At 43.7% G+C, this 25,055-nt stretch overlaps 1 protein-coding gene across 1 annotated transcript in view; it reads right to left on the reverse strand.

Annotated features, from left to right (window-relative positions):
- Nucleotides 1-25,055, reverse strand: part of LOC146557348 (NACHT, LRR and PYD domains-containing protein 3-like) — a 193,094-nt gene that overhangs the window by 39,512 nt on the left and 128,527 nt on the right. Inside the window, exons 11-15 of the mRNA XM_085248399.1 lie at nucleotides 12,624-12,725; nucleotides 11,814-11,897; nucleotides 8,825-8,903; nucleotides 8,466-8,670; nucleotides 4,154-5,960 (exon numbers count right to left, since the gene is read on the reverse strand). Of these exons, the coding sequence (XP_085104525.1) occupies nucleotides 4,154-5,960; nucleotides 8,466-8,670; nucleotides 8,825-8,903; nucleotides 11,814-11,897; nucleotides 12,624-12,725 (2,277 nt within the window). The remainder of the gene's footprint in view (nucleotides 1-4,153; nucleotides 5,961-8,465; nucleotides 8,671-8,824; nucleotides 8,904-11,813; nucleotides 11,898-12,623; nucleotides 12,726-25,055) is intronic.

A 25,055-nucleotide genomic window follows, 5' to 3' on the forward strand; every position in this document is an offset into this window, starting at 1 on the left:
TTCCTGTGTTTTTGTCTTTTTTTCTGCATTATAAGTCTACTTTGTTATTTCTAAGGACTATACTATATTAACTGTGTTGTTCTGTTTAGTTTTGTTATTAGATTCCCTCTTGTGCCTTTGCTTGTGTGTCTCCATCTGGGGGGGTCTGTGTTTATATTGTTGTGGAAGTTCTTGTGACGCGTTTCCCCTCGTGTTTTGTGCCGTTATGTTTATCTATGCTTCCCAGCTCCTCTGTGCACTTCCTGTTTTACTGTGATAGTCTCCTGTCAGTGTGCGTTATGATCTGTTTGCTCTTCCCATCTCCTTAGGGTAATTTGTGCCAAGGTGTGTCCTCCTTGCCCTGAATCCCTCTGTATATTTATGTCAGAGTCTCCCTTATTCTCGTGTCATAAGCTGTGTCCCAGTTGCTAGACCGCATCCTTCGGAGGCTGCATTTGAAGGCTGATTACATCACAGCCAGGTGACGAAGGCTGTGCCAATTTGAAGGCTGCCCCAAATGCAGCCGAGAAATGAATCCTTTATTTCCCCAGATTTGAAGGATGGGTCAGGTGTATCCCTCGTGGCCCAACCTATCCCAGATTTCATAGACTTCCAGTTTCCAACAATGGCGGCAGCTACTAGTATTAACCCTAACCCTAACCCTTACATTTTTTTCCTCTAAAGAAATCTTTTGCTATCAAAAATATGTTTTTTATTCATCAAATGGTCTGGAAATAACAGAAGTTATTCAGTACTATACTATGCATGATTGGAATAAGTTTTAAGTAATTTGATTTATTTGTGGGGTTTTATAACACCCGTTGTCCTCGGGGACAAAAATGTCCCCACAGTACAAAGTGTTGCAAAGGGCCATATTTTAACACCATACTGCTTTCAAACATCTTTGATCTTGGATCACTGATGTGTGGGGTCAAGCAATGGTCATAACAACCAATGCAACAACAGGCAGCACAATGAGGAGGCAGGTGGTCTACAGTCAATTAAATTTTATTTATACAGCTCCAAATCACAACAGTTGCATCAAGGTGCTTCATATTGTAAGGTAGACCCTACAATAATACATACACAGAAAGTATGCTCACAAGCCTCCATTGCACTGGAGGCTTGTGAGCTATTTTTTTTTTTTTAGCTCACAAGCCTGGATGTATAAAGGAATGAGCAGTAGAAGAATGCATATATTGTCCTCTAGTATAATGAGGAGGAAGTATCAATGTTCAGGGAGATCCAGGGTTAGAAGATAAAGAAAATATTGCTAATATTTAGATCAAATGCTACCTTTTCTCTAAAAAAGCACATCACCCACCTGCAGAAGTGTAAGAAGGCTATGAAATGAAGGAAAGTGATGAAGAGTAAGTTCAAGTAGGTTCTCAGGCATCCAGGACATGGTAGTCTGAGGAGCTTGGAACGAAAGTAACTAGGCTTCTTGAAGTTTCAGAATGTGAAACTGAAATAGAAGATGTGTCAGGGGACTACACATCTTCCATTTCAATCATGATGAAGATCAAGCAAGAAAGAGGAGTCAGGTGAGACATAAGAATAGTTGCAGTAATGTGAGGAAACATTGATCTAGTCTTCTATCCTTCCCAGTGACAGAATCTACCATGGTCCAAGCACATATGCCAGGTCCCGTACTCCTTCAATTGGTTTTCTACTCGAGTACCGAAAGCATTATACACAATGTATTGTGCTTGAATAATGCTTTTTAACTTTCATATGTTCAGTTACTTGCCCAAGGACACCTTGGAAAGAACTCAAGACTAGAGCACACAGAGATTGAATCAACAACCATACAATTAGTAGTTGACCTCAGTGTTGGGTAAGTTACTTTTAAAAAGTAATTAATTACTAATTACTAATTACTTAATCAATATTGTATTTACAATACTTATCTAATTACTGTGTCTGAAAAGTAACTTAATTACTCAATAAGTAATTTAACTAAATATTTCTTAAAATCTCTATAAACCATGAGTGGACAAACAATAGAAGTTAAACTCTTTAAATAATGATTTTATTTTATTTTTTTAAGACGGAGACTCTACAGTACGCAGCGGTAGCATATCTTCCACAATGTAGCCTGCAATCATTTTTTTAAGCTCACCTTCAGTTGCTTTCTGTGCTGCTGAAGTAAAATCAAGTTTTGCCTGCTTAGCAGGAGTTGCCACAGTGTTATCCATGGATAATGAACAAGGATCACTCAGAAGTGTTTGTCTATGCTCTCGTGTCAGGCGCTTCAGTAGACTACTCATGCGGCCGATAGTTTTTTCTCCCCAGGACATAACTTACATATTACTGTAATGTTCTTGTCTGCTTGTTTCAAAAAAAAATGAAGAGACGGGAATATGTCAATTTCATGAAACAGCCACTTGCTTCAGCTGAGCAAACTGGCAGCAGCAAACTGGCACGAAATGATGTGCACCTGCACTACAACGATGTTAAAGTGGCAGAGTTTACTTTTACCTTTAGAAGATAAATTATTGAAATTAAATAATGATATTCGGTGAGTTTAATTATTTTACAATGAAAGGCAAGTACATTGTAAGTAACTGTGATTAAAATACCTAAAAATGAACAGTAATCAGTTACTCTACTTTTTCAGTTGAAAAGTAATTTAATTACAGTACCAACACTGGTTGACCTGCTCTACAGCCAACTCAATGACAAACAAGGAGGGACAACAAGAGAGGAAGAAAAATGGATCGAATGCAGCTGTAGGCATTTGTGGGTATATTGATTCTTACTCCCGTGCATCTATCCAGTAAAGTTGCTACGGGCAGTTTATGATATCTTGAGTTTGGTAGGGAAGTTTTCATGCATGTTAATCATAGAATCTCAAAAAGGATATCATTTCATGATAAAGACACAATAGATGATCGTCATTCATGACACAATTATTGAAGTGTATGGAACAAGTGGGTGTTTCTCCTGCTGTTGATGTACGATCCAAGTACTGATATGACTGTGATATGACCAACTCCCCTTCAGATGACTCTGTCAATTCCAACAGAACATCCCAAGTAAACCAGGGAACTATGAGATAAAAACAAGGGTAGCATGTGATGCCAGGTACAGCTGTACATGGAACATGCAAGTGTACGATGGCAATCTGTCTTGCTTGCAGTCAGGGCACGCGAGTTATCCCTAACATTGCAGGTTTCCAAAAGAAAACAATCACCTGTTTACTTCATATGCCCTTGAGCTGAAACTACAGAAAAAGAAAGCTGTCCATGATGGGACCAGTACAGAGGAATAAACTTGAGCTTCTTCCAGCATTTGTGTCAAATATGGACACACCTTTGTTCTCATGAAAGTTTGCCTTCACTAAGACCCATGCCTTGGTGTTCCTACCATGCCAAAATATAGAAAAATGCCATGTAATGAGTTGGAATACAGTTGAATAAAACCTTGAAACACAGAGATGGATGATATTTTATACGTATTGTTTTATAAATAAATAAATAGTCAAACCAGACGGGGTAATTTTTAACCACAGAGGACAACAGATTTGCTTATTTGCTGCCAGTTAAGTAATTTAAAAACAGCTTCCTAAATTAACTTTGGCATATACCGGTCTGTGAGTAGGTAAATTTTGTGGTAATGTGTTGATCTTAAGTAAAACTAAGGTGTAACACTAAATTGATTGGAAATTTATACTTTATACTTTAAAAAACACTCAAATGAAGTGGGGACATTTTTGTCCCCTGAGGACCACAGGTGGATGGAGATTGGGAGGACATTATAAAGGTTAATATTACTCTCTCTGGGTCACTTAATAAAGTTTAGGACTCGGCCCAAGTAGACCGCACAGGCCGGGTCCTCTTTTTTGGCCTTGTATTGTTAAAGTTGAAAGTGGAAAAACTGAATCTTGTAGTTGAACAATTACTGGTTAAAACTAAACCTATTGGATGTAGGTTGTTAGAACAAAACATTTTCAGCACCTGAAATATTTAAAAAAGTAAGTTACAATTTAGAAGGTCAAAACTTTTATCTTTTTTTGCCATAGAGCATAGGCTTATGCAAATTTTTAATAATTAGGTTATTACAAAAATTATTGTGTTCCAGGTGCATTTGTTTCAGGATATTGAAGGCAAAAATCAAATAATGCTTATCATCAAAATTTTAAAGCTAAGAGGATGATCACATCTTAACTTACAGAGCTGTGTGGGAGGCTTTGACCACTGGCAGCAGCCTCAGAAGAGCCTCCTCTGAAGCAGAGTATTTCTTCAGGTCGAAAACATCCAGATCTTTTTCTGATGACAGTAAGATGAAGACCAGAGCTGACCACTGAGCAGGAGACAGTTTATCTGTGGAGAGACTTCCTGATCTCAGGGACTGTTGGATCTCGTCCACTAGAGAACAATCATTCAGTTCATTCAGACAGTGGAACAGATTTATGCTTTTCTCTGCAGACAGATTCTCACTGAGCTTCTTCTTGATGCACTCAACTGTTTTTTTATTGGTCTGTGAGCTCCTTCCTGTCTGTGTCAGCAGACCTCGTAGGAGAGTCTGATTGGTCTGCAGTGAAAGACCCAGGAGGAAGCGGAGGAACAAGTCCAGGTGTCCATTTGGACTCTGTAAGGCCTTGTTCACAGCACTCTGGTGGAGAGATTTTAAATTAATTTTCTTTTCAAATAATTTAGACTTTTTGTGAGTTGTTTGTTGTTCTTCTAGCATATTGACTCCAGAGTCGATGAAGGTCAGGTGGACATAAAGAGCAGCCAGAAACTCCTGAACACTCAGATGGATGAAGCAGAACACCTTGTCCTGGTACAGTCCTCTCTCCTCTTTAAAGATCTGTGTGAACACTCCTGAGTACACTGCGGCTGCTCTGATATCGATGCCACACTCTGTCAGGTCTGATTCATAGAAGATTAGGTTTCCTTTCTGCAGCTGATCAAAAGCCAGTTTTCCCAGAGACTCAATCATCTTCCTGCTCTCTGGACTCCAGTGTGGATCTATCTCAGCTCCTCCATCATACTTGACCTTCTTCACTTTGGCCTGAACCACCAGGAAGTGGATGTACATGTCAGTCAGGGTCTTGGGCAGCTGTCCTCCCTCTTCGGTTTTCAGCACATCCTCCAGAACTGTAGCAGTGATCCAGGAGAAGACTGGGATGTGGCACATGATGTGGAGGCTTCGTGATGTCTTGATGTGGGAGATGATCCTGGCGGCCTGCTCCTCATCTCTGAATCTCTTCCTGAAGTACTCCTCCTTCTGTGGGTCAGTGAACCCTCTGACCTCTGTCACCATGTCAACACGTTCAGGAGGGATCTGATTGGCTGCTGCTGGTCGCATGGTTATCCAGAGGTAAACATAGGGAAGTAGGTACCCCCTGATGAGGTTTATCAGCAAGACATCCACTGATGTGGACTTTCTAGGGTCCGTTAGGACTGTAGTTTTGTGAAAGTCCAGAGGAAGTCGACACTCATCCAGACCATCAAAGATGAACACAACCTGGAAGTTTTCAAAGCTGCACATTCCTGCTTCTTTTGTTTCAGGAAAGAAGTGGTGAACAAGTCCCACCAAGCTGAAATTTTCCTCTTTCAGCACATTCAGCTCTCTGAAAGTGAATGGAAATATGAACTGGATGTCCTGGTTGGCTTTGTCTTCAGCCCAGTCAAGGGTGTATTTCTGTGTCAAGACTGTTTTCCCAATGCCAGCCACTCCCTTTGTCAGCACTGTTCTGATTGGTTTGTCTCTTCCAGGTGAGGCTTTAAAGATGTCTTCTTGTCTGATTGTTGTTTCTGGTCTGTCAGGTTTCCTGGATGCTGCTTCAATCTGTCTGACCTCATGCTCATCATTGACCTCTGCAGTCCCTCCCTCTGTGATGTAGAGTTCTGTGTAGATGTGATTCAGAAGGGTTGGGTTTCCTGCTTCAGCAATCCCCTCAAACACACACTGGAACTTCTTCTTCAGGCTAGATTTTAGTTCCCTTTTACAATGTTCACTAAAAAATGTCACTAAAAAGAATGAAGAAGCAAAGATAAATGTGAATACTGGAAGTTTTATTTCTTGGAAATTTATCATTATTTTAAGAGACATTCACAGATTTCCAACCAGTAGCTTAAATCTTTAAAGAAGAGATCATGAACTTCATTTGTCCTAGGGCCAGACTTTCTTTGTCAGCAGACACTGAAGGTGAGATGCGCACATTTTATTCATTCATCCATCCATTCTCCTTTGCTTATACTTACTAATGCTACAGCGCTTATACATGCTTATAGTTGAGTGATGAATGAATAGATTGCTTGACGTTATTTAACATAAACTGGGAAGCCCAAGAGTGAGCTAACCAGGCAAGAAAAACTCTTCATAGCTCACTAACGTTAGCAACTTCCAAGTCAACCTGGCTGCATAAATCAATGAAACTGCAGACAATAAGCTAGATGTGAAGCTGTCTGGCAGGCTGGAGAAGTCTCACTCACTGACTCATGTGTCAGATGCAGCAAGGTCCAAATGGTTCCTAAACTGTCAAGAGGGAACACAGCCTGCATCAGCAAGCACCGACTGGGTGCTGAGTATAAACTAGAGAGACAGTGGGAACTGCTAGATACCCACAATGGCTGGAGAACTCTCACTCACTGGGCTGGGGTGGCCACAACAAGTGGGGCAGTAGCCTTGGCAGAGAAGCCCAGACTCTCCCTCTCCCTAGCCATTTCCTCTAGCTTGTCCAGGCGAACACCAAGGCATTCTGTGGTAGATTTATAGATGACATGGTCAGGTCATTCCCAGGCCAGCTCAGATATCCCTTCAGCATGTCCTGGGTCACTATGTGTGAGGATAAGGGTAGGGATGTAGATTGACCAGTAAATCAACAGCTTTGGTTTTGCACTCAGCTCACACTTTTCACCATGATATGGGCCAGTACAGCGTCTGTATCACTGCAGACATTGCACCAGTCCTGCAGGATGCAATGTAGGGACCTGGTGTAATGTGTGTCAGGTGGCAGTCAGGAGGGGTGGGGGTGGGTTAACGAAGCTGGCTAATGTAACAACACCTGCATGAAAGTTTAAATCCATCTATCTTGTTCCGCTTATCGGGGCCTGGTCACGGGGGCAGCAGGCTAAGAAGAGAAGCCCAGACCTTCCTCTCCCCAGCCACCTCCTCCAGCTTATCCGGTGGAACACCAAAAGTGTTCCCAGGCCAGCCAAGAGTTATAATTTCTCCAGCATGTCCTGGGTCTGAACAACCTCAAATGGCCTCCTCTCGGTGGGACATGCCTGTAACACCTCACCGAGGAGGCGCCGAGGAGGAATCCTTGCCAGATGCCCGAACCACCTTAGCTGGCTCCTTTCAATGTGGAGGAGCAGCGGCTCTACTCTGAGCCCCACTAAGATGGCCAGACTTCTCATCCTATCTCTAAGGGAGAGGCCAGCCATCCTTGGGAGGAAGCCCATTTCCATCGCTTGTATCCGTGATCTCATTCTTTCGTTCACTACCCACAGCTCGTGACCATAAGTGAGGGTAGGGGCGTAGATCGACCTGTAAATTGAGAGCTTCGCTTTTATACTCAGCTCCCTCTTCACTGTGACAGATTGGTACAGCGTCCAACCATGTAGACTGGTTGAGTAAACTCCCATGCACCCTCAAATATCCTTGGGAGGATAAAGAGCTGGTCCAATGTGCCACGAACAGGACAAAAACCATATTGTTTCTCTTGTATAGGTTCGACTAACGGACGGACTCTCCTTTCCAGCACCCTGGTATAAACTTTCCCAGGGAGGCTGAGATCCCTCTATAGTTGGAACACACTCTCCAGTCCCCTGTCTTAAATATGGGAACCACCACTCCGGTCTGCCAATCAAGAGGTACTGCCCCTGATCTCCACATACCATTGTAGAGGCATGTCAACCAGGACAGCCCTCTAACATTCAGAGCCTTCAGACAATGAGGGGGGACCTCATCCACTCCAGGGGCTCTACCACTAAGGAGTTTTTGCTTCCTCCACCGCCCGAGCCGCATTCGACTTGGCCTGTCGGTACCTATCAGCTGCCTCCAAAGTCCCACAGACTAACCAAGCCTGATAGGACACCTTCAGCTTGGTGGCTCTCCTCACCTCTGGTATCCACCATTTGGTTCGGGGATTGCCACCACGACAGACACCAATCACCTTGCGGCCACAGCTCAGTGCAGCGGCTTCGGCAATGGAAGCACTGAACATAGTCCATTCGGACTCAGTGTCCCCACTCTCCCTCGGAATGCTGTTGAAGCTCTGCCAGAGGTGTGTGTTGAAGATTTCACGGACTCAGGGGTTTAACGTCTACACAGTAATTTTATAAGTAAGCTGTGGGATGTGGCTGGGCCAGCTGGAGTGTCTTAAAGAAGTATCCATGCACCACATGACTAACGCTAACCCTCTACCCCTCGTAGGAGGTTAAGTGGGGTAAGTTGATGTAGAAAACTACAATAGTCTAGGGGCCACGGGCCGCCACTTGACATTCACTCCATAATAGAAATTCTCTTACTGCTCTGCAGATGGTCAGCAAGCTCCTCTTGCTTCATTCTCCTCAGGAAGTCCAGTGTGATCTTCAACAATGCCTCTTTAGTGCCCCCCCTCTGCTCCTCATCTTCCCTCTGACTTTCTAAGCATTCTGGGTAATCTGGACTCAGAACCTTCTGGATCTTCTTAAGCTCATTCTTCACGAAAGCAATGATGTTTTCTTCCAGCAGCTGGAACAGAATACTTTAAGAATGACCCAATCAGACTGAAATGATGGACCCAAACATCAGATCCATGTTGGGCACACTGTCACTGGTCTACAAATAGCAGCATGGAGATGACTGTGAACAAAATAGATATAAAAGTAGCTGTACATGTACAGACCACAAATATGGAGTCCAGCTGTGTTTGATGCTGCTGGGTAGGCTGACCACTGGGGACATCTGAGCTCTCCTGATCCAATCTGTGGAGGAACCATGAAGAATTAGTTCAAAGTCATATTAAAAGTTTTATGATGTGTGTTTGTTCTCATAGAACATCATCTTAAGCTTGTAAACTGTATTCCAGATTTAGCTGACAATATAAGGAATTTTTTTTTTGTCTGTTTCAAATTTGTGAAATCACTACCTCATCATGGTGTAGGGGTTTGTGTATCCCAGAGGCTATGTTGTCTGGGAGGTTTTGCCCCCTGGTAGGGTCTCCCATGGCAAATTGGTACTGATTGAGGGACCAGAAAAAAAAAGATTTGGAAGACACCTATGAAAAGACCATTGAGGGAACAGTTCACCGTGCCTGGGATAGGGTTACTGGGACCCTGCCCCGGATCCAGACCCCGGGAGGGCAACCGAGGGCAAGCGTCTGGTACTGAATGTAGTCTGTGCTTATGCAGCTAGTTGCTTGTCAGAGTACCCAGCCTTCTTGGAGCCCCTGGGTGGGGTGCTGAAGGGTGCTCTGCCTGTGGACCATGTTGTCCTACTGGGAGACTTCAATGCCCATATGGGCAACGACAGTGAGACCTGGAGGGGCTTGATTGGGAGGAACGGGCTACCGGATTTGAACCAGAGCGGTGTTTTGTTGTTGGACTTCTCTAAAAACCACAGTTTGGCCATATTGAACACCATGTTCGAACATAAGAGTGTCCATGAGTGCACATGGCACCAGGACGCTCTAGACCGCAGGTCGATGATCCATTAATCAGGCCTCCGGCCATATGTTCAAAACACTCGGGTAATGAGAGGGGCTGAGATGTCAACCCATCACCATCTGGAAGTGAGTTGGATCAGGTGGACAGAGAGGATGCTGGACAGACCTGGCGTGCCTAAACATGCAGTGAGGGTGGGCTGAGAATGCATAGCAGAGGCCCCAGTCCGTGGGATCTTTAACACACACCTCTGGCAGAGGTTCAACAGCATTCCGAGGGAGAGTGGGGACACTGAGTCTGAATTTACCATGTTCAGTGCTTCCATTGCCAAGGCCACTGCACTGAGCTGTGGTCACAAGCAATGTTCCCCCACGGTCTCTGCGCACAGAAAATCTGCACTGTGCACAAAAAAAATCCAACCTGAATTGAAATTAACACAAATAAATAACAATTCATTCAGTGCTGTTTTGCAGTGTGAGTCAGTGAGTGACTGGTGACTGGCTGTTCCACCCAATGATGAGATTCACATTCGTATGTACGCAGCTAATCAACGTCGCTAACAGGCTATGACAGCATCCTTATTTGCTGACACTGGTGTTTTAGGTAGCAAAGCAGATACCGAACGTTTTCACTAACCATACAAATAATTGATTTCAGGTGTTCCAATCACTTCCATGTCTACATGTGCATAAAATCAAGCACCTAGGCATGCAGACTGTTTTACAAAAATATGTGAAAGAATGGCTCACTCACGGGACCTCAGGAAACTCCAGTCTCGTACTGTCATAGGATGAAATCAGTCAGCTGTTAGAGGGTTTCTAATAAAGTGGAAAAGATCTAACGACAGAAGTGTTAGGCCACGTAAAATCAAAGAGTGGGGTCAGCTGATGCCCAGTGCAGAGAGGTTGCCAGTTTTCTGCAGAGTCAATTGATGGAGTCAAATTGTTAAATGTTGTCATTGTGTTACTTAAATTTGTAAATCTTGGTTTAAACTGTATGATCAAAGACATCCCTTTGTTTCTAACTCCCAGCCTGTTAGAGGGGAGGCTGTAGTGTTTTATTACAGGCACATTCTATGTGAAGGTTCTGTTTTGTTGTTTAGTAAACTTCCTGCCCTTTATGGCCTCACTTGTGTTGTGCATGGTGAACCAATACAGGAATTGAGCCATATATAGGGTGCAGGGGAGATTGCCCTTTATATGACCAAGGATGTTGTTAAAAACAGTTGTAATCAGGAAGTCACGCACACAGAGACACACACTCACTCACATGCACACACACACACACACACACACACACACACACACACACACACGTGCTTACACGTGCACACACATACACACACAGTGCTTTATCTTTTATAACCATAAGGGGGGGTTACAATGGGTGGTGCTTGTGTGTACTGTAACTGTTTTCAATAAAAGGCGGCAAGCGAAAGCTGGTTCTTCGAAGTGGTCTGACCGAGGGCAGAAGGGCTGCTCTGAGATCCTTCCCTTGCGCAAGTGAAATCGCTGTTCGTCTTGCTTCCTTGTCGTTAACGGGAATAAGTTTCTAAACCAGTGGGGCCTGTGGAAGCGCAGACCCAACATCAATCACTACAGGCCTCCAAACTTCACATGGCCATTTGATTATCTTAAGAGGAGAGTCTCATCGAATGGGTTTCCGTGGCAACCAACTGCTCTGCCCTGGGTCTCTTTGTGACCTCTCAGACTGATTAACAGCTTACTCTTAAAGATCAGACACAAAGCCATGAAAATTAGAGACAGCAGCTCTGTTCTTTAAAGAACCCACTCAGTACATATTTTCCCCACAGATATGAGCATCATGGTCTGGTAAATGGTAAATGGACTGGTTCTTATATAGCGCTTTTCTATTCTATCTTCAGCACTCAAAGCACTTTACACAACTTGTGCATTCACCCATTCACACCAGCACTTTGTTAACTGAGTGCTTTCTAACTAACATTCATACTCCGATGGATGCATTGGAGACCAACTTGGGGTTAGTGTCTTGCCCAAGGATATTTGGCATGCAGACTAAGGGGGGAGCCAGGAATCGAACCACCAACCTTCAGAACAGCAAATGACCAAGTATAATATTTCTATCTTTTAAGTTTCATCTTTTTTTTTTCTTTTTTTTTTAATGAATCTTTATAAAAATCTGAGGATTTTTCAGGTCACATTCATCAGGGAAAACACAAACATCTGAAGGAGCTCATTACAGTTCTCTTACCTCTGTGGTCTAAGTTCCTTATTGAACGTTGAATATCGGTATCTGGACCCACTATTGGATCCTGTAGACCGAGCATGCTGACCGCTGCAGACAAAAACATGTTTTATTCAATGAGTGATAAATTCTTTGCTGAAATCATTGAAGCAGCTCTGATGTCACAGCAGTCTATGCATATTAAAACAAAAAAACAAAAAAAACCCGAAAAAGTATTACATTCTTTATGAATTAATAAACTAAAGCTGTTTTAATATTTTATTATATACACAATGCAAATGTGCTCAAAACGAGTTGGCACTCCGTGTTTGAGGTTCAAAAGCTTCGTCCAGGTATTCTCTGGACTGAATATTGCAGGATAACATTGAGCACTTGAGGGTTCTTTTCTCTGTATGCTTACACACATATGGTAATGGTTAGAACAGTCTCTGGGTCAGGAAGTCAGAACAAGGTATCCTGAATTGGGCCTTAGAATCAGCAGAAGGATAATAGCAGATAGTCAAGGCTACGCAGGGTGTGTTTTTGTGTGTGTTTGTCTGCGCCTTTCTGATTCAAGGAAAAGGAGCCAATAGGAGGTCGAGGGAGTGAGAGGAACTGAACGGGGAAGGATTCTCAGCAGACTGCCACATTCATGTTGGGAGAAGATAGGCATAATAATGTTTCTCATTGTCACAGTATAATGACCAAATCTAATATTTTCAACTTTTCTGTTTTATTGTTTTTTTAATTAATCTTTTTAAAAATCTGAGGATTTTTCAAGTCGTATTTATCCAGGAAAACACAAAAATCTAAAGGAGCTCATTATAGTTCTCTTACCTTGTTGGCCCAGGTTCATTACTGAAGTCTGGATTGTTACCTTTGGAACAGTCACTCATCATAGACAGATCACACAATCCTGTAAACTGAGAACTCTGACCTCTGCAGACACAAACATGTTTTATTCAGTGAGTGATAAATTCTCTGCTGGAAGTCGAGAAGCAGCTCTGATCACACAGCACTCTATCCAGAAAAGTCCAGACCTTCCTCTCACCAGCTACCTCCTCTTGCTTATCAGGGGAATCACAAAGACATTCCCTCTTCACAAAGGCATTCTTCTCAAATGGGAACTCCATTAATGCTAACAGGCATAAAGGTGCTTTTGGAATGGCCGGCTGTTTAATCAACTGACACACTAGCCAGGAGATATACCATCTGTACAGTTTTACGCATGGATGACTGGTCAATAATATTTGGCCATTATTAGTCCAGAGATTTCTCATATCCCATATGCCCTAACATGAGGTTATAAAGAGCAGTCTCAAAAACATGATTTTCCTGTAGCCTTTCAGCATCAAACACTGGCTGTGTTCCTCCTGTGTGCAAGTGGCTCAGGGGGTTGGGTCTTCGGTTCGATCCCCGGGCTCTCTGTCCCGGTCGTTGTGTCCTTGGGCAAGACACTTTACCCTACCGCCTACTGGTGTTGGCCAGAGGGGCCGATGGCGCGATATGGCAGCCTCACTTCTGTCAGTCTGCCCCAGGGCAGCTGTGGCTACAACCGTAGCCAGTGTGTGAATGTGAGAGTGAATGAATAGTGGCATTGTAAAGCGCTTTGGGTGCCTTGAAAAGCGCTATATAAATCCAATCCATTATTATTATTATTACAAGTGTCATAACTCACTCGATATCATCTTTAATCAATATGAAATGCGGGTAGGTCCCTGCTGCTTCCTGGTACACCAAGTGACTATAATTTTTATCACTTGGTTGTGATGGAAGTTTATTTTATGTACTGGTCACGTGTTTTAGTAATATCCTTTTTGTGACACTGAATTATATGGGAAACGTTCAGCTTTAACTTAATTGCACACATACAGTTAAGCATTGTGAGAAAATTGGTGACAGTCAGTGGTGGGATTCAACAGGTGGTGAAGCACTTTGTTATTCATGTCTTTTAGGATGGGGGGACGAGGCAAGGAGCAGTCTTTATGTGACACTGTAAGAGAAGATTGTAAAGGTTGTAAACTCTCCACTTCTGGAGGGTGTAGACAACAGCTGTGGAGTGCTGATCTGTATTTTAAAAAGGGCTGAGCTATACATCTTTAGCCTTCTTCTTGTGTTAGCTTTCTGTTATCATATCTTATGTTAACGGGTCGGTTTTGACCCGTGTATTAAATCAGCTATAAAATACACTAAAAACAACAAAACAACAAGTTATCGTCCAATTTGTTTCTCATCTCTTGGTTACCTTGTTAGGCTTCCTTACCCATGAAAATGCTGGTTTTAATACTTTTGGTGTGGGCCTCTGGGTCTTTTTTTGTCACTAAACCCCTCAATTTCAATTAAAAAAGATAGTGAAATAAATCTCAAGAGAATCATAATAATAAATAAAAGGTTTTTGTGTTACCTGACTATTACTGAGGGGTATAGTACACATCTCTTAAATAAATCTTTTATTGATTTTTTTCATTTTAATATTAATAACTAAAATTACATCTATGGTGGTACGGGTCAATTCCGACCCATAGATGTTTACATCATCCATCCATCCATCCATCTTCATCCGCTTTATCCGAGGCCGGGTCGCGGGGGCAGCAGCCTAAGCAAAGAGGCCCAGACCTCCCTTTCCCCAGCCACCTCCTCCAGCTTGTCCGGGGGAACACCAAGGCGTTCCCAGGACAGCCGAGAGATATAATCTCTCCAGCGTGTCCTGGGTCTGCCCCGGGGCCTCCTCCCGGTGGGACATGCCTGGAACACCTCGCCCAGGAGGCGCCCAGGGGGCATCCTTGTCAGATACCCGAACCACCTCAGCTGGCTCCTTTCGATGTGGAGCAGCAGCTGCTCTACTCTGAGCCCCTCCCGGATGGCCGAACTTCTCACCCTATCTCTAAGGGAGATAGTATCCGCGATCTCGTTCTTTCGGTCACTACCCACAGCTCGTGGCCATAGGTGAGGGTAGGGACGTAGATCGACCGGTAAATTGAGAGCTTCGCTTTTACACTCAGCTCCCTCTTCACCATGACTGACCGGTGCAGCGTCCGCATTACTGCAGCTGCAGCCCCAATCCGTCTGTCGATCTCCGGCTCCCTTCTCCCATCACTCGTGAACAAGACCCCGAGATACTTGAACTCCTCCACTTGGGGCAGGAACTCATCCCCGACCCGGAGTGGGACTCCACCCTTTTCCGGCTGAGAACCATGGCCTCAGATTTGGAGGTGCTGATCCTCATTCCCGCTGCTTCACACTCGGCTGCGAACCGTTCCAGTGCGAGCTGGAGGCCCTCACCCGATGAAGCCAACAGAACCACATCATCCGCAAAAATCAGAGATGAGATTCTGAGGCCACCAAAGCGAAAGCCCTCCGCCACTTGGCTGCGCCTAGAAATCCTGTCCATAAAAATTATGAACAGAACCGGAGACAAAGGGCAGCCCTGGCGGAGCCCATCACCCACCGGGAACGAGTCCGACTTATTGCCGGCAATGCGAACCAAGCTCTTGCAACGGTTGTATAGGGATCAAATGGCCCGTAGCAATGGGCCAGACACCCCATATTCCCGCAACACCTCCCACAGGACACCCCGAGGGACACGGTCGAATGCCTTCTCCAAGTCCACAAAACACATGTAGACTGGTTGGGCAAACTCCCATGCACCCTCAAGTATCCTGGAGAGGATAAAGAGCTGGTCCCGCGACCAGGACGAAAACCGCATTGTTCCTCCTGTATCCGAGGTTCAACTAGCGGACGAACTCTCCTTTCCAGCACCCTGGCATAGACTTTCCCAGGGAGGCTGAGGAGTGTGATCCACCTGTAGTTGGAACACACCCCCCGGCATCAAGAAAAGACAAAAACTTTTTTTTGTTTCAGCAGTAGACCTTTAAAACAAACTGAAAAAAAGAAAAAAGTCCACTCCTTTCTTTTGGTTGTAGTCGTGGGTAATTGTGGGCTTTTTATAACTTCCCAATGATACAGCTACACCTTTGTGAAGTTTCCTTTGTGAAGTTTCCTTTGTAAAGTTCTTGTCCGAGGTCATATCTGTTAAAAAATAAAATAAAATATCACAGCTGATATTGTGACCCTGCAGTCCAGTGGTCATATCGAGGACCACACATTTTCATTTGATCTTCTCAGGGGTGCCACTCACTAGTGATGTGCGAAACCACTGATTTCCTTTCCGATCCAATACCAAGTAATATTCAGGGTGGTATCGACGATACTGATCCGATACCGATACTCAAAATGATTACAGGACATCAGATTACTTGTTCTTATCACTTAACAATGCAGAGTTCATCATATAGAAATAAAAAAAACTGAAGTTGTGCACTATTTGAACACCTTGCCTGCCAGCAGCACTAAAGGACTCCGTGAGAGACGTCTGTCAGCACCTGTCCCTCTCCTGCTCTTCAGTTCCTCTCAACATACGCTCGTCATATCCTGTGATATGATTTACTCTGAGGTGTTTGACAAGGGTAGTGATGTTGCCACAACCATACATGCCAACCCCCCCGGGAGAATCCCGAATTTCAGTGCCCCTCCCGAAAATCTCCCGGAGCCACCATTCTCCCGAATTTCTCGCGATATTCCACCCGGACAACAAAATTGCAGAATTTATAGCGTGACCCAACCAATTCCAGTCTCTAACAATGTCAGCAGCAACTTAGTTTTAATATTACTCTTATTTCTCTTTCTGGGTCGCAAAAAAACTTTGAACATATTTTCTGTTGACAAAGAACCTTTTGGCAGTGTGGATTTACTTCATACTGAAAGAATTTTGAGTGTTTGAAGCCTCGCTACATGCTGCCAAACTGGCATTTCATCTCTGAGCAAGCTATCCCAGAGAAGTAAGCAAGTATTGAAGTTCAGCTCTGAATGTTTCTAAAGCATCCCTCCATTAAGTTTAACAACCGATATTTGGAGCTCAGACGTCTGTTCATTGTTAATGCTAAGTCTGACAATACGATGGATAGACTCAAGCTGCACTTTGCAAAAAGCAGTGTTGCAGGCTAAACAGTTCCATGGCTCAAAACAAAAACTATGAAAAACATTTTTTTTCCATACTTCTGATAAGATTTGTATAGAAATTACACAAAATTCAATCTCTGGTTAAATTTGATAGAAACACCTTATACTAACATCATCTTGATAAAAGGTGAGTGTACTGAGAAGCAATGTTTTCATTTATTTGCAATGCTTTCTACTCTGGATGTTAAGCTTTAGCTATGAAAGGGTCCATTCTATAACGTTTTTTAAGATTTTGAATATAAACATTACTTTGTCCTCAACATGGTTTATTAAGGTGGTACAGTAACAGGGCAGTTAATGCTGAGGGAGAGTCCTCACGAACAAAACACTTTTTAGCTCCGATAACTGCCTCCCACCCCCATTACCACTCAATGTTTTTCATGCACCAAAACCAAATCATGCTTCTTTTTTTTTTTTTTTTTCTTTTTGCCTGTCCCATTTGGTTCTTTAGCCATCAGAATTGTTGTCTGAAGACCAACAAGGATACCCAATGGATTTACTTTGCCAAATGGATCATCGTGGCATTGCCGTATTGGTCCATTTGGTCGATCTTTGTTTTTATTATTTATTATATTTTATTTTCAGATGTTACAGACGGGACAGACATGAGTGAGGGATAGGAAAGGGAGAAAGAAAGAGGAAGGAAAGGAAAAACAGAAGGGGAGAGGGACAGTGAGAAAGGGGGGGGAGAAAAAAAAATAAAAATCTCCTGGATCACCTGTTGAGAGAAAAATAGAAAACAAGCAAAAAAAACAAAGCAACATACTAAACACAACACCATGGCATTAATCTAGCTAAGTGTAAACAGCAGTAAATACTAAATATTCAATGTTGTTGTGCAGCACGCAGGACAGATGTGCTTCGAAGTAGCGGCCAGGAAAGGTGTAATTTGGGTCTACGAGCAGTGAACACCCGTGTGCATACCTGTGTGGATCAGCGCACTTGTATTCCAAAGGTTTCTCCATGTAACGATCTGCTAGGGAGTGTGGGGGGGCCACAGCCCCGTCCTCCAGGGTGTGAAGCGGGTATGGAGGAGATCAAAACTCCAGACATCCAGAGGCCCCCAGAACACAAGAGACCATGGAAGACCAACAGAGGGGCAGCCGCGCCACTGTTCCAGTAAGAGCTGAGGAGAGTCCCAGATGAGGGTTCACTCAGCAGCCGCGGAGCAGAAGCCAGGGGGAGTTGCAGTGACGCGCCCATGAGCTCCGCCGGCCCCCAGCTGTGCCTGAGTGACCGAGCCCCAGGCCGAGAGGCCGGGGGCACCCCACCTCCGAAGTGGCCCGAGCGAGCCCCAGGCTCCAGGCCCCGATAAGCGGCCGCCAAGGAGTGAGCCGGTGTGTACCTGGACGCCCACCCCCAGACACAAAGAACCACCAACGCACCGACACCTGAGGGAGTCCGCCACCGGCAGGGGAAGTGGTGGTGGGTGGAGATAGGCCTCCAAACCTTGGAGGGCCTGAGGTGTCCCCAGAGAGGTGGCGTCTGATACCCAGCCTGACATATAGACACAGACATACAGGCACACACAGACACAAACATCCATTCCCACCCTCATGCTCTCATGTGCACTTACTCCACACTCAACCAACGTGGAGACAGACATAAAGAGACGCTGTACACACGATCACACTCCCCAAGCGTACTCTAAAAACCGGGTCTAGGTACCCTTGCCCCTGGAGGGGGGAACTGCACCCAGACCCAGGTGGTGTTACCCTTTTCCCTGCGGTGGGGAGAGGCAGACCACCCCGACTCCGTAGCAGCAGGGAGGCCCCACACCCCAGACCGCAGTCGGATGGCCAACTCCTCCTAGCCCTCCCGCTCCAGCAGGCCGCAGAGAACGGGGGTGGGAGAAGACTCCAAACCTCCCTCCACCCGCTCATTGTAGTGTTGATGCATGTGTGTTCTAAGGTGCAATTAAAACCCAGGAGGGCATGGAGCTACCTGCCAAGGAGCAGCAGGTAAGCGCATAGTCCCTCCTGATAGCCCTTAATGTCTAAGTGTATTTAAAATTGAGAGGTGGGCAACGACGCCAGGGGTGAGGTGTACACCCTGATGGTAATTTGGACTCCGTGATTGTGCCCACCCCCAAGATCCTATATGTATGTGTAATGAGAGTGTGAATAATGTGAATGTCTAAGTTGTGGGATAAAATTGAGGCAGAGGCAGCCAGAAGGGGACAGGGGGGGGGGGGGGGGGTAGCCTCATCTGCACCCTGGTGACATACCCCTACTCCAAGGTCCTGCATGTTGCATGTGTGGGTGGTTGTGGTGGAGCGGGAAGAGGGAGGCAGCTGGAGATGGGGAGGGAAGGAAGGGAGGGGCAAGTGACCCCTCCCTGGGGCCAGCTCCCCCGCTGACCCCAGTCGGCACCCCCATACTCCGCGACCCGCCAGGGAAAGGGGGCCCAGGCCCATCCAGACCGGGACCCAGTGCAGCAGCGCCTCCCGGCCCCACAGGGCCCGGGACAGTCCACCCAACCCCACCACAGAGAAAACTGCACCCACCCCACCATCCACTCATCTTCCAGACTACATAAGACAGTAAACGCCCAGGCTGAGATCTTCCTCCACCTCCCCTGTGTCTCCCCCTCCTGCAGAGAGAGTTCCTGAAGAGAGGAGAGCTCCTGCAAGATGTGACCATCCCCCCCACCAGTTGAAGAGCCCCCCAGGTGGCTCGACGCACCGGTGGCACCCTGCTCCAGGGCTGGGCCCCCATGCACCCACCTGCCCACAACCCCGGCAACACACCAACCAGGACCCAAGCCCCCAAGGCCCGGCCCGGGCCCCAGCCCAGAGACGGAGCACCCCCAGAACCTCACGCCCATCCCGGACCCACCCAGGGCCAGCCAGGCTACCAGGTCAGTAACCCACGTCCATCAGCACAGACCCTCCCCTAGCCCCGCTGCACGCAGCCGCGAGGAAACAGTCACCTGAGAGCCAACAGAGCCCCCAACCGGACATGACCGCTACCCCGGGTTGAGCCCCCCAAGGAAGATGCCTCCGGGGAACCCCCCGACGCCCTAAGCCTGTCCCTACCCCCACACCAATCACAACAGTGAAGGCGGGACCAAACTATGACCCCCCACCCCCACTAGGTGATGGAGCTGATAAAAGGAGCCCAGAGCAATTGATCTGATGTGGTGGCAGAGGCTGTGTCAAGACTAATGTAATCTAATAGATAATTTCTATATTGGTTAGAATTAAGATTATTTTTATTTTTCCAGTTCATGAGGACTGTTTTCTTGGCTATGCATAGGGCAGTGAAAACCATATGGGCTATATTCTTTTCTGAAGTGACATTATCTAAGCTGCCCAGTAAACACAATAAGGGGGAAGTTGGAATGTTACATTTCTTATGATATGTGAAGACTTTGATAAGTCTTCACATATCTCGCGCCAAAACTTTTGCACTGGTGGACAGAACCAAAGAGCGTGGATGTAATTGTCTGGTGTATTGCCTTGACAGTGTGAGCAGTTGTTGGAAGATGTAAAGCCCATCTTGAACAGCCGATGACCTGTATAGTGCACTCTATGTAGTATTTTGTATTGTATTAATTGCAGACTGGGATTTTTAATTAATTTAAAGGTTTTTGAGCAAATCTGAGACCAGAAGTTTTGGTCTAAGCTGACTGATAAATCTGCTTCCCACTTTGCAATAGGAAGGGATATTGATTCATCTAATTTAGAAAGTGTTCTGTATATTTTAGATAATAATTTGGGGGATTTAAGAGTAAGAAAATGTGCCGCACTTAGTGGTGTTTGTAATTCAACTTGACTGAGGTTAAATTTTTTTTTTACTATGGATTTAATTTGTTGATATTCTAAAAATCTTGTCTTGTTGATCCCATATTGTTCAACTAGTCTGTCAAATGGAATAAATTCTGTTCCCTCTAATATATGTTCTAAGTATTTAATTCCTTTACAACTCCATTCTGGGAAATTAATCATATTATTGTTTTGTAATATGTCAGGGTTATTCCAGATAGGTGTACGTTTGCATGGGATTAATGAAGACTCCGTTATTTTTAGAAACTCCCACCATGCTGTCAGAGAAAAGCTGATGTTGATACTTTTAAAGCATTCATGTCTTTTGATGTTTGAGCTAATAAATGGTAGGTCTGAAATCTCTAGATCCTTGCATAGTGCCTGTTCAACATCTAGCCAAGGCTCAACTAAGAAGGTATGTTTTAACCATTCTGAGATGAACTGAAGCCTGTTGGCTAAGAAGTATTGGTGAAAATTAGGCAGATCTAATCCTCCTCTATCCTTGGTTCTTTGTAGCGTTTTTAAGCTGATACGCGGGGGTTTATCTTTCCAAAGGAATTTGGAAATATATGAATCCAGAGATCTGAACCAATCTTGTGATGGTTTGTTAGGGATCATCAAAAATAAGTAATTTATTTTTGGCAAGATCATCATTTTTATAGTGGCGACCCTTCCCATGAGTGATATGGGTAAAGATTTCCATCTAGTCAGATCGCCTTCTACTTTCTTTAGAAGTGGGATGTGGTTTAATTTAGTTAAGTCTGAAAGCTTAGGAGAGACATTAATACCTAAATATTTAATATTTCCGGACTGCAGTGGGGCAGAGGAAGAATTATGGAAGGAGCAGTTAATGGGGAGAACTGTAGATTTTGGCCAGTTAATTGAATAATCTGAAACTCTTGAAAACCAGTTTATTAAAGTAATTACCTCAGAGAGGTTGGCTTGTGTGTTTTGCAGAAAAAGCAACACTTCATCCGCATAGAGACTGATTTTATGTTCTATGTTCTTACATTTTATGCCCTTAATTGTTGTAGCCTGTCTAAATGCTGCTGCTAGAGGTTCGATAAAAATTGCAAAAAGTGAAGGGGAGAGTGGGCATCCCTGTCTGGTGCCCCTCAGGAGACAGAAGCTGGAGGATGTCTGGTCATTTGTTCTGATACGAGCCGTTGGGGAATTGTATAATATTCTTATCCAGTTTATGAAAGAGTTTCCAAAACCAAATTTGTGTAAAGTTGCGAATAAAAATTTCCAATTAACTCTGTCAAATGCTTTTTCTGCATCTAGAGATAATATTATGGTTTCGATGTTTTTATCGTATGAGTAGTCTATTAAATTAAGTAATCTACGAGTGTTTGTTGAGGAGTGCCGACCTTTTATGAAACCAGTTTGGTCAGGATGAATTAAGAGGGGGGTCATTTTCTCTAATCTCTTTGAAAGAGCTTTGCAGATTATTTTAAGGTCTACATTTAAAAGAGAAATTGGACGATAGCTTGAGGGAAATAAAGGGTCTTTGCCTGGTTTTAGCAGGAGACTAATATTGGCAGAATTCATATTTGGTGGCAGTCTGCCATTTTCCTCGATTTCCTGCAACATGCCGTGGAATACCCGTCTCACTAAAAAAGCCCTTTGCATAGCGGCTGATCCCACACACCCAATGCAAAGCTTCTTCAAGCTGCTGCCGTCGGGGAGGAGACTGCGGAGTCTCCAGGCCAGGACCAGCAGGCTGAAGGACAGCTTCATCCATCAGGCTGTCAGGAAGCTTAACTCCCTCCCGATTCTGCCCCCTCTCCCCTCTCTCCTCCACGGTCTCACTGAACTCTGTCACACACACACAAACACACACACTCTCTGACTCACTCACTGGCCTGCACCAGTTACCAGTCACTTTGTGGAGCATTGGACTGCCATTACCTCATAAGACTTTGTTGTTACACTTTCTCTTACTGTACATTACTAAATCTCCATTTGCACTATTTGCCTATTTGCACTACTCTGCCTGGTTTACACTCAATGTCACTTACCCATTATATTGTATATTATATAGCTTTCTTGTTATATGTAAAATTGTATTTATTTAAATTTTTACTTTTTAATTATTTTACTTGCATTTTTTAATCACTTTTATATTTAAATATATTTAAATGTTCATTTGCTATTTATCTAGGGATTGAAGAGTAACGCAATTTCTATTCTCCGTATGTCCTGTACATGTGGCAGAATCGACAAATAAAGTTGACTTTGACTTTGACTTTGACTTTGAATACTGGTGCCAAAATTGTCCAGAATTCTTTGTAGAATTCTGCAGGGAAGCCGTCTAGACCTGGAGCCTTATTATTGGGCATACTTATCAGGGCTTCCTGGAGTTCACTTGGCGTCAGTGGCGAATCCAGTTCCATTGCTTGACTGTCTAGTAATTTTGGAAGAGTTACGTTGTCAAGAAACAGATCAATTTCATTTTTAGATGGGTTTATTTGTGGTGAGTATAAAGTTTCATAGAAATCCCTAAAAATGTTGTTTATTCTTCCAGGATCATATGTTGTGTTCCCCGATAAATCTTTAGCAGCACATATAGTTGTTTTTTCTTTATTTATTTTTAGCTGGTTAGCTAGAAATCGACCTGATTTGTTACTGTGTTCAAAATTCTGCAAGCGTAGTCTTTGTATAAGGAATTGTGTTTTTTTATTAATAATTTCATTTAATTCTAGTTTTGTTTTGCATATTTTGTTCAATGTTTCCTGATCTTGGTTGCACGCGTAGGCTTCTTCTAGTGATTTGATGTTTTTTTCTAATTCCTGAATATTTTTGTTTTCTTCTTTCTTTTTGTGTGATGAGAAAGAAATTATTTTACCTCTCATCACAGCTTTCCCTGCTTCCCATAGAACAGAAGCTGATGTTTCAGGAGTGTCATTAAAGTCTAAATATGAAGTCCATTCCTTTTTAAAACATTTAATAAAGTCTTCATCTTTAAGTAGTGATATATTAAATCTCCAGTTTTTTCTTGGCGTAGTGTTATTCTCGTGCATTAGTGTTAAAGATACAGGAGCATGATCGCTGACAGCTATAGGATGAATCTCAGTGTCTGAAATGTCACACAGCAGTGAGCTGCTGACCAAAAAATAATCCAGACGAGAGTAAGAGTGATGAACATGCGAGAAAAAAGTATATTCCTTACTGGTGGGGTGAAGAGAGCGCCATGCATCGCAAAGACCAAAGTCGCTCATATACTGTTTGATTATATTTGTGGACTGCCAATTGCACTGAGTTCCTGTTGTGTTGAGCCTATCCATGTCTTCATTTAGTCCAAGGTTGAGGTCACCGCCAAGAATGAGTGTGCAATCAAGGTGTTCAGAGAGTGCACTAAAAAATCCGTGGAAGAATGAGGGTTCATCAACATTTGGACCGTATATACTTACAATACATAGTTTTTTGTTCAATATTGATAGTTTAATAATTAGAAATCTACCCTCTGGATCTATAACTGTATCGAGTACTGTAAAATTAACATTTTTATGTATTAAAATTGCTACTCCCAAGCAAATCATGCTTCTTAAAAGACAGTAGCACTGCAACAGAAATAGTGGACACATTACAATAAAATCACTAGGATCATTACAATACTATATAATCATATAGATATACACACACACTATAAAGCAACACTGGAATGTTTTTATATATGAGAAACACTATGTTAACCCTTGTATGGTGTTCGGGTCTGTGAGACCCATGCCATTTAGAGGCCGTTGCCCCTTTAGGCAGCATATACCATCAAAACCTGCAAAATATGGTATAAAGATATTTACACTTGATTATGACAGATTTTTTTTTGTAACATTTTATTTAAAAAAAACGAGAAGCACATTAATTCATAAATGTGATCGAACAAAGGTAAAGGGGAAAAAAATTAACCATGTTTGCTTTTCACATGGCTCGTAATTGGGATGAAGTAAACATCTGTTGAGTAATTTAAAATAAAATAGTTTGATAGTGTTAATTGGAAAGCCAAAACTCTAGTGGGTCCACCAGACCCATGAACACTGGCTGAGTAACAAAAATACGAACACCACACAAGGGTTAAGCATTTAACCTATATATTTAAATTGTATGTAACCTATATAGTTAGGTCAAGTATATCATACAGTTATGCCACTTGCTGTATGAGCACATGTTGATGCATACTGCTTGTTGTAAGATTCAGTAATTAGCATTAACAGCAATGTTTGACCGTATCGTGACCTATTTTGATAAAGCAAAGTAAAGGGTTAATTAAAGGTTTCTCTCGGCAGATAGCCCTTAGCCAGAGTCCTGACCGAGCTCTGGCTGGTACCTGACCCTGCACCTTTTCAAGATTCAAGATTCTTTATTTGTCACGTGCATGGTTATACAGGTATAACACGCAGTGAAATGTGACCTGATATGCTCCTCGACTGTGCAAAGAAAAACAGAGAGAGAGAGACAGAACTTTATATACAGTGGATTAGTAT

The sequence above is a fragment of the Mchenga conophoros genome, linkage group LG16, assembly GCF_057382185.1.
Source record: "Mchenga conophoros isolate Kocher_MC1m ecotype Shallow Benthic linkage group LG16, M_conophoros_male_GT1.1, whole genome shotgun sequence".
Taxonomy (NCBI): domain Eukaryota; kingdom Metazoa; phylum Chordata; class Actinopteri; order Cichliformes; family Cichlidae; genus Mchenga; species Mchenga conophoros.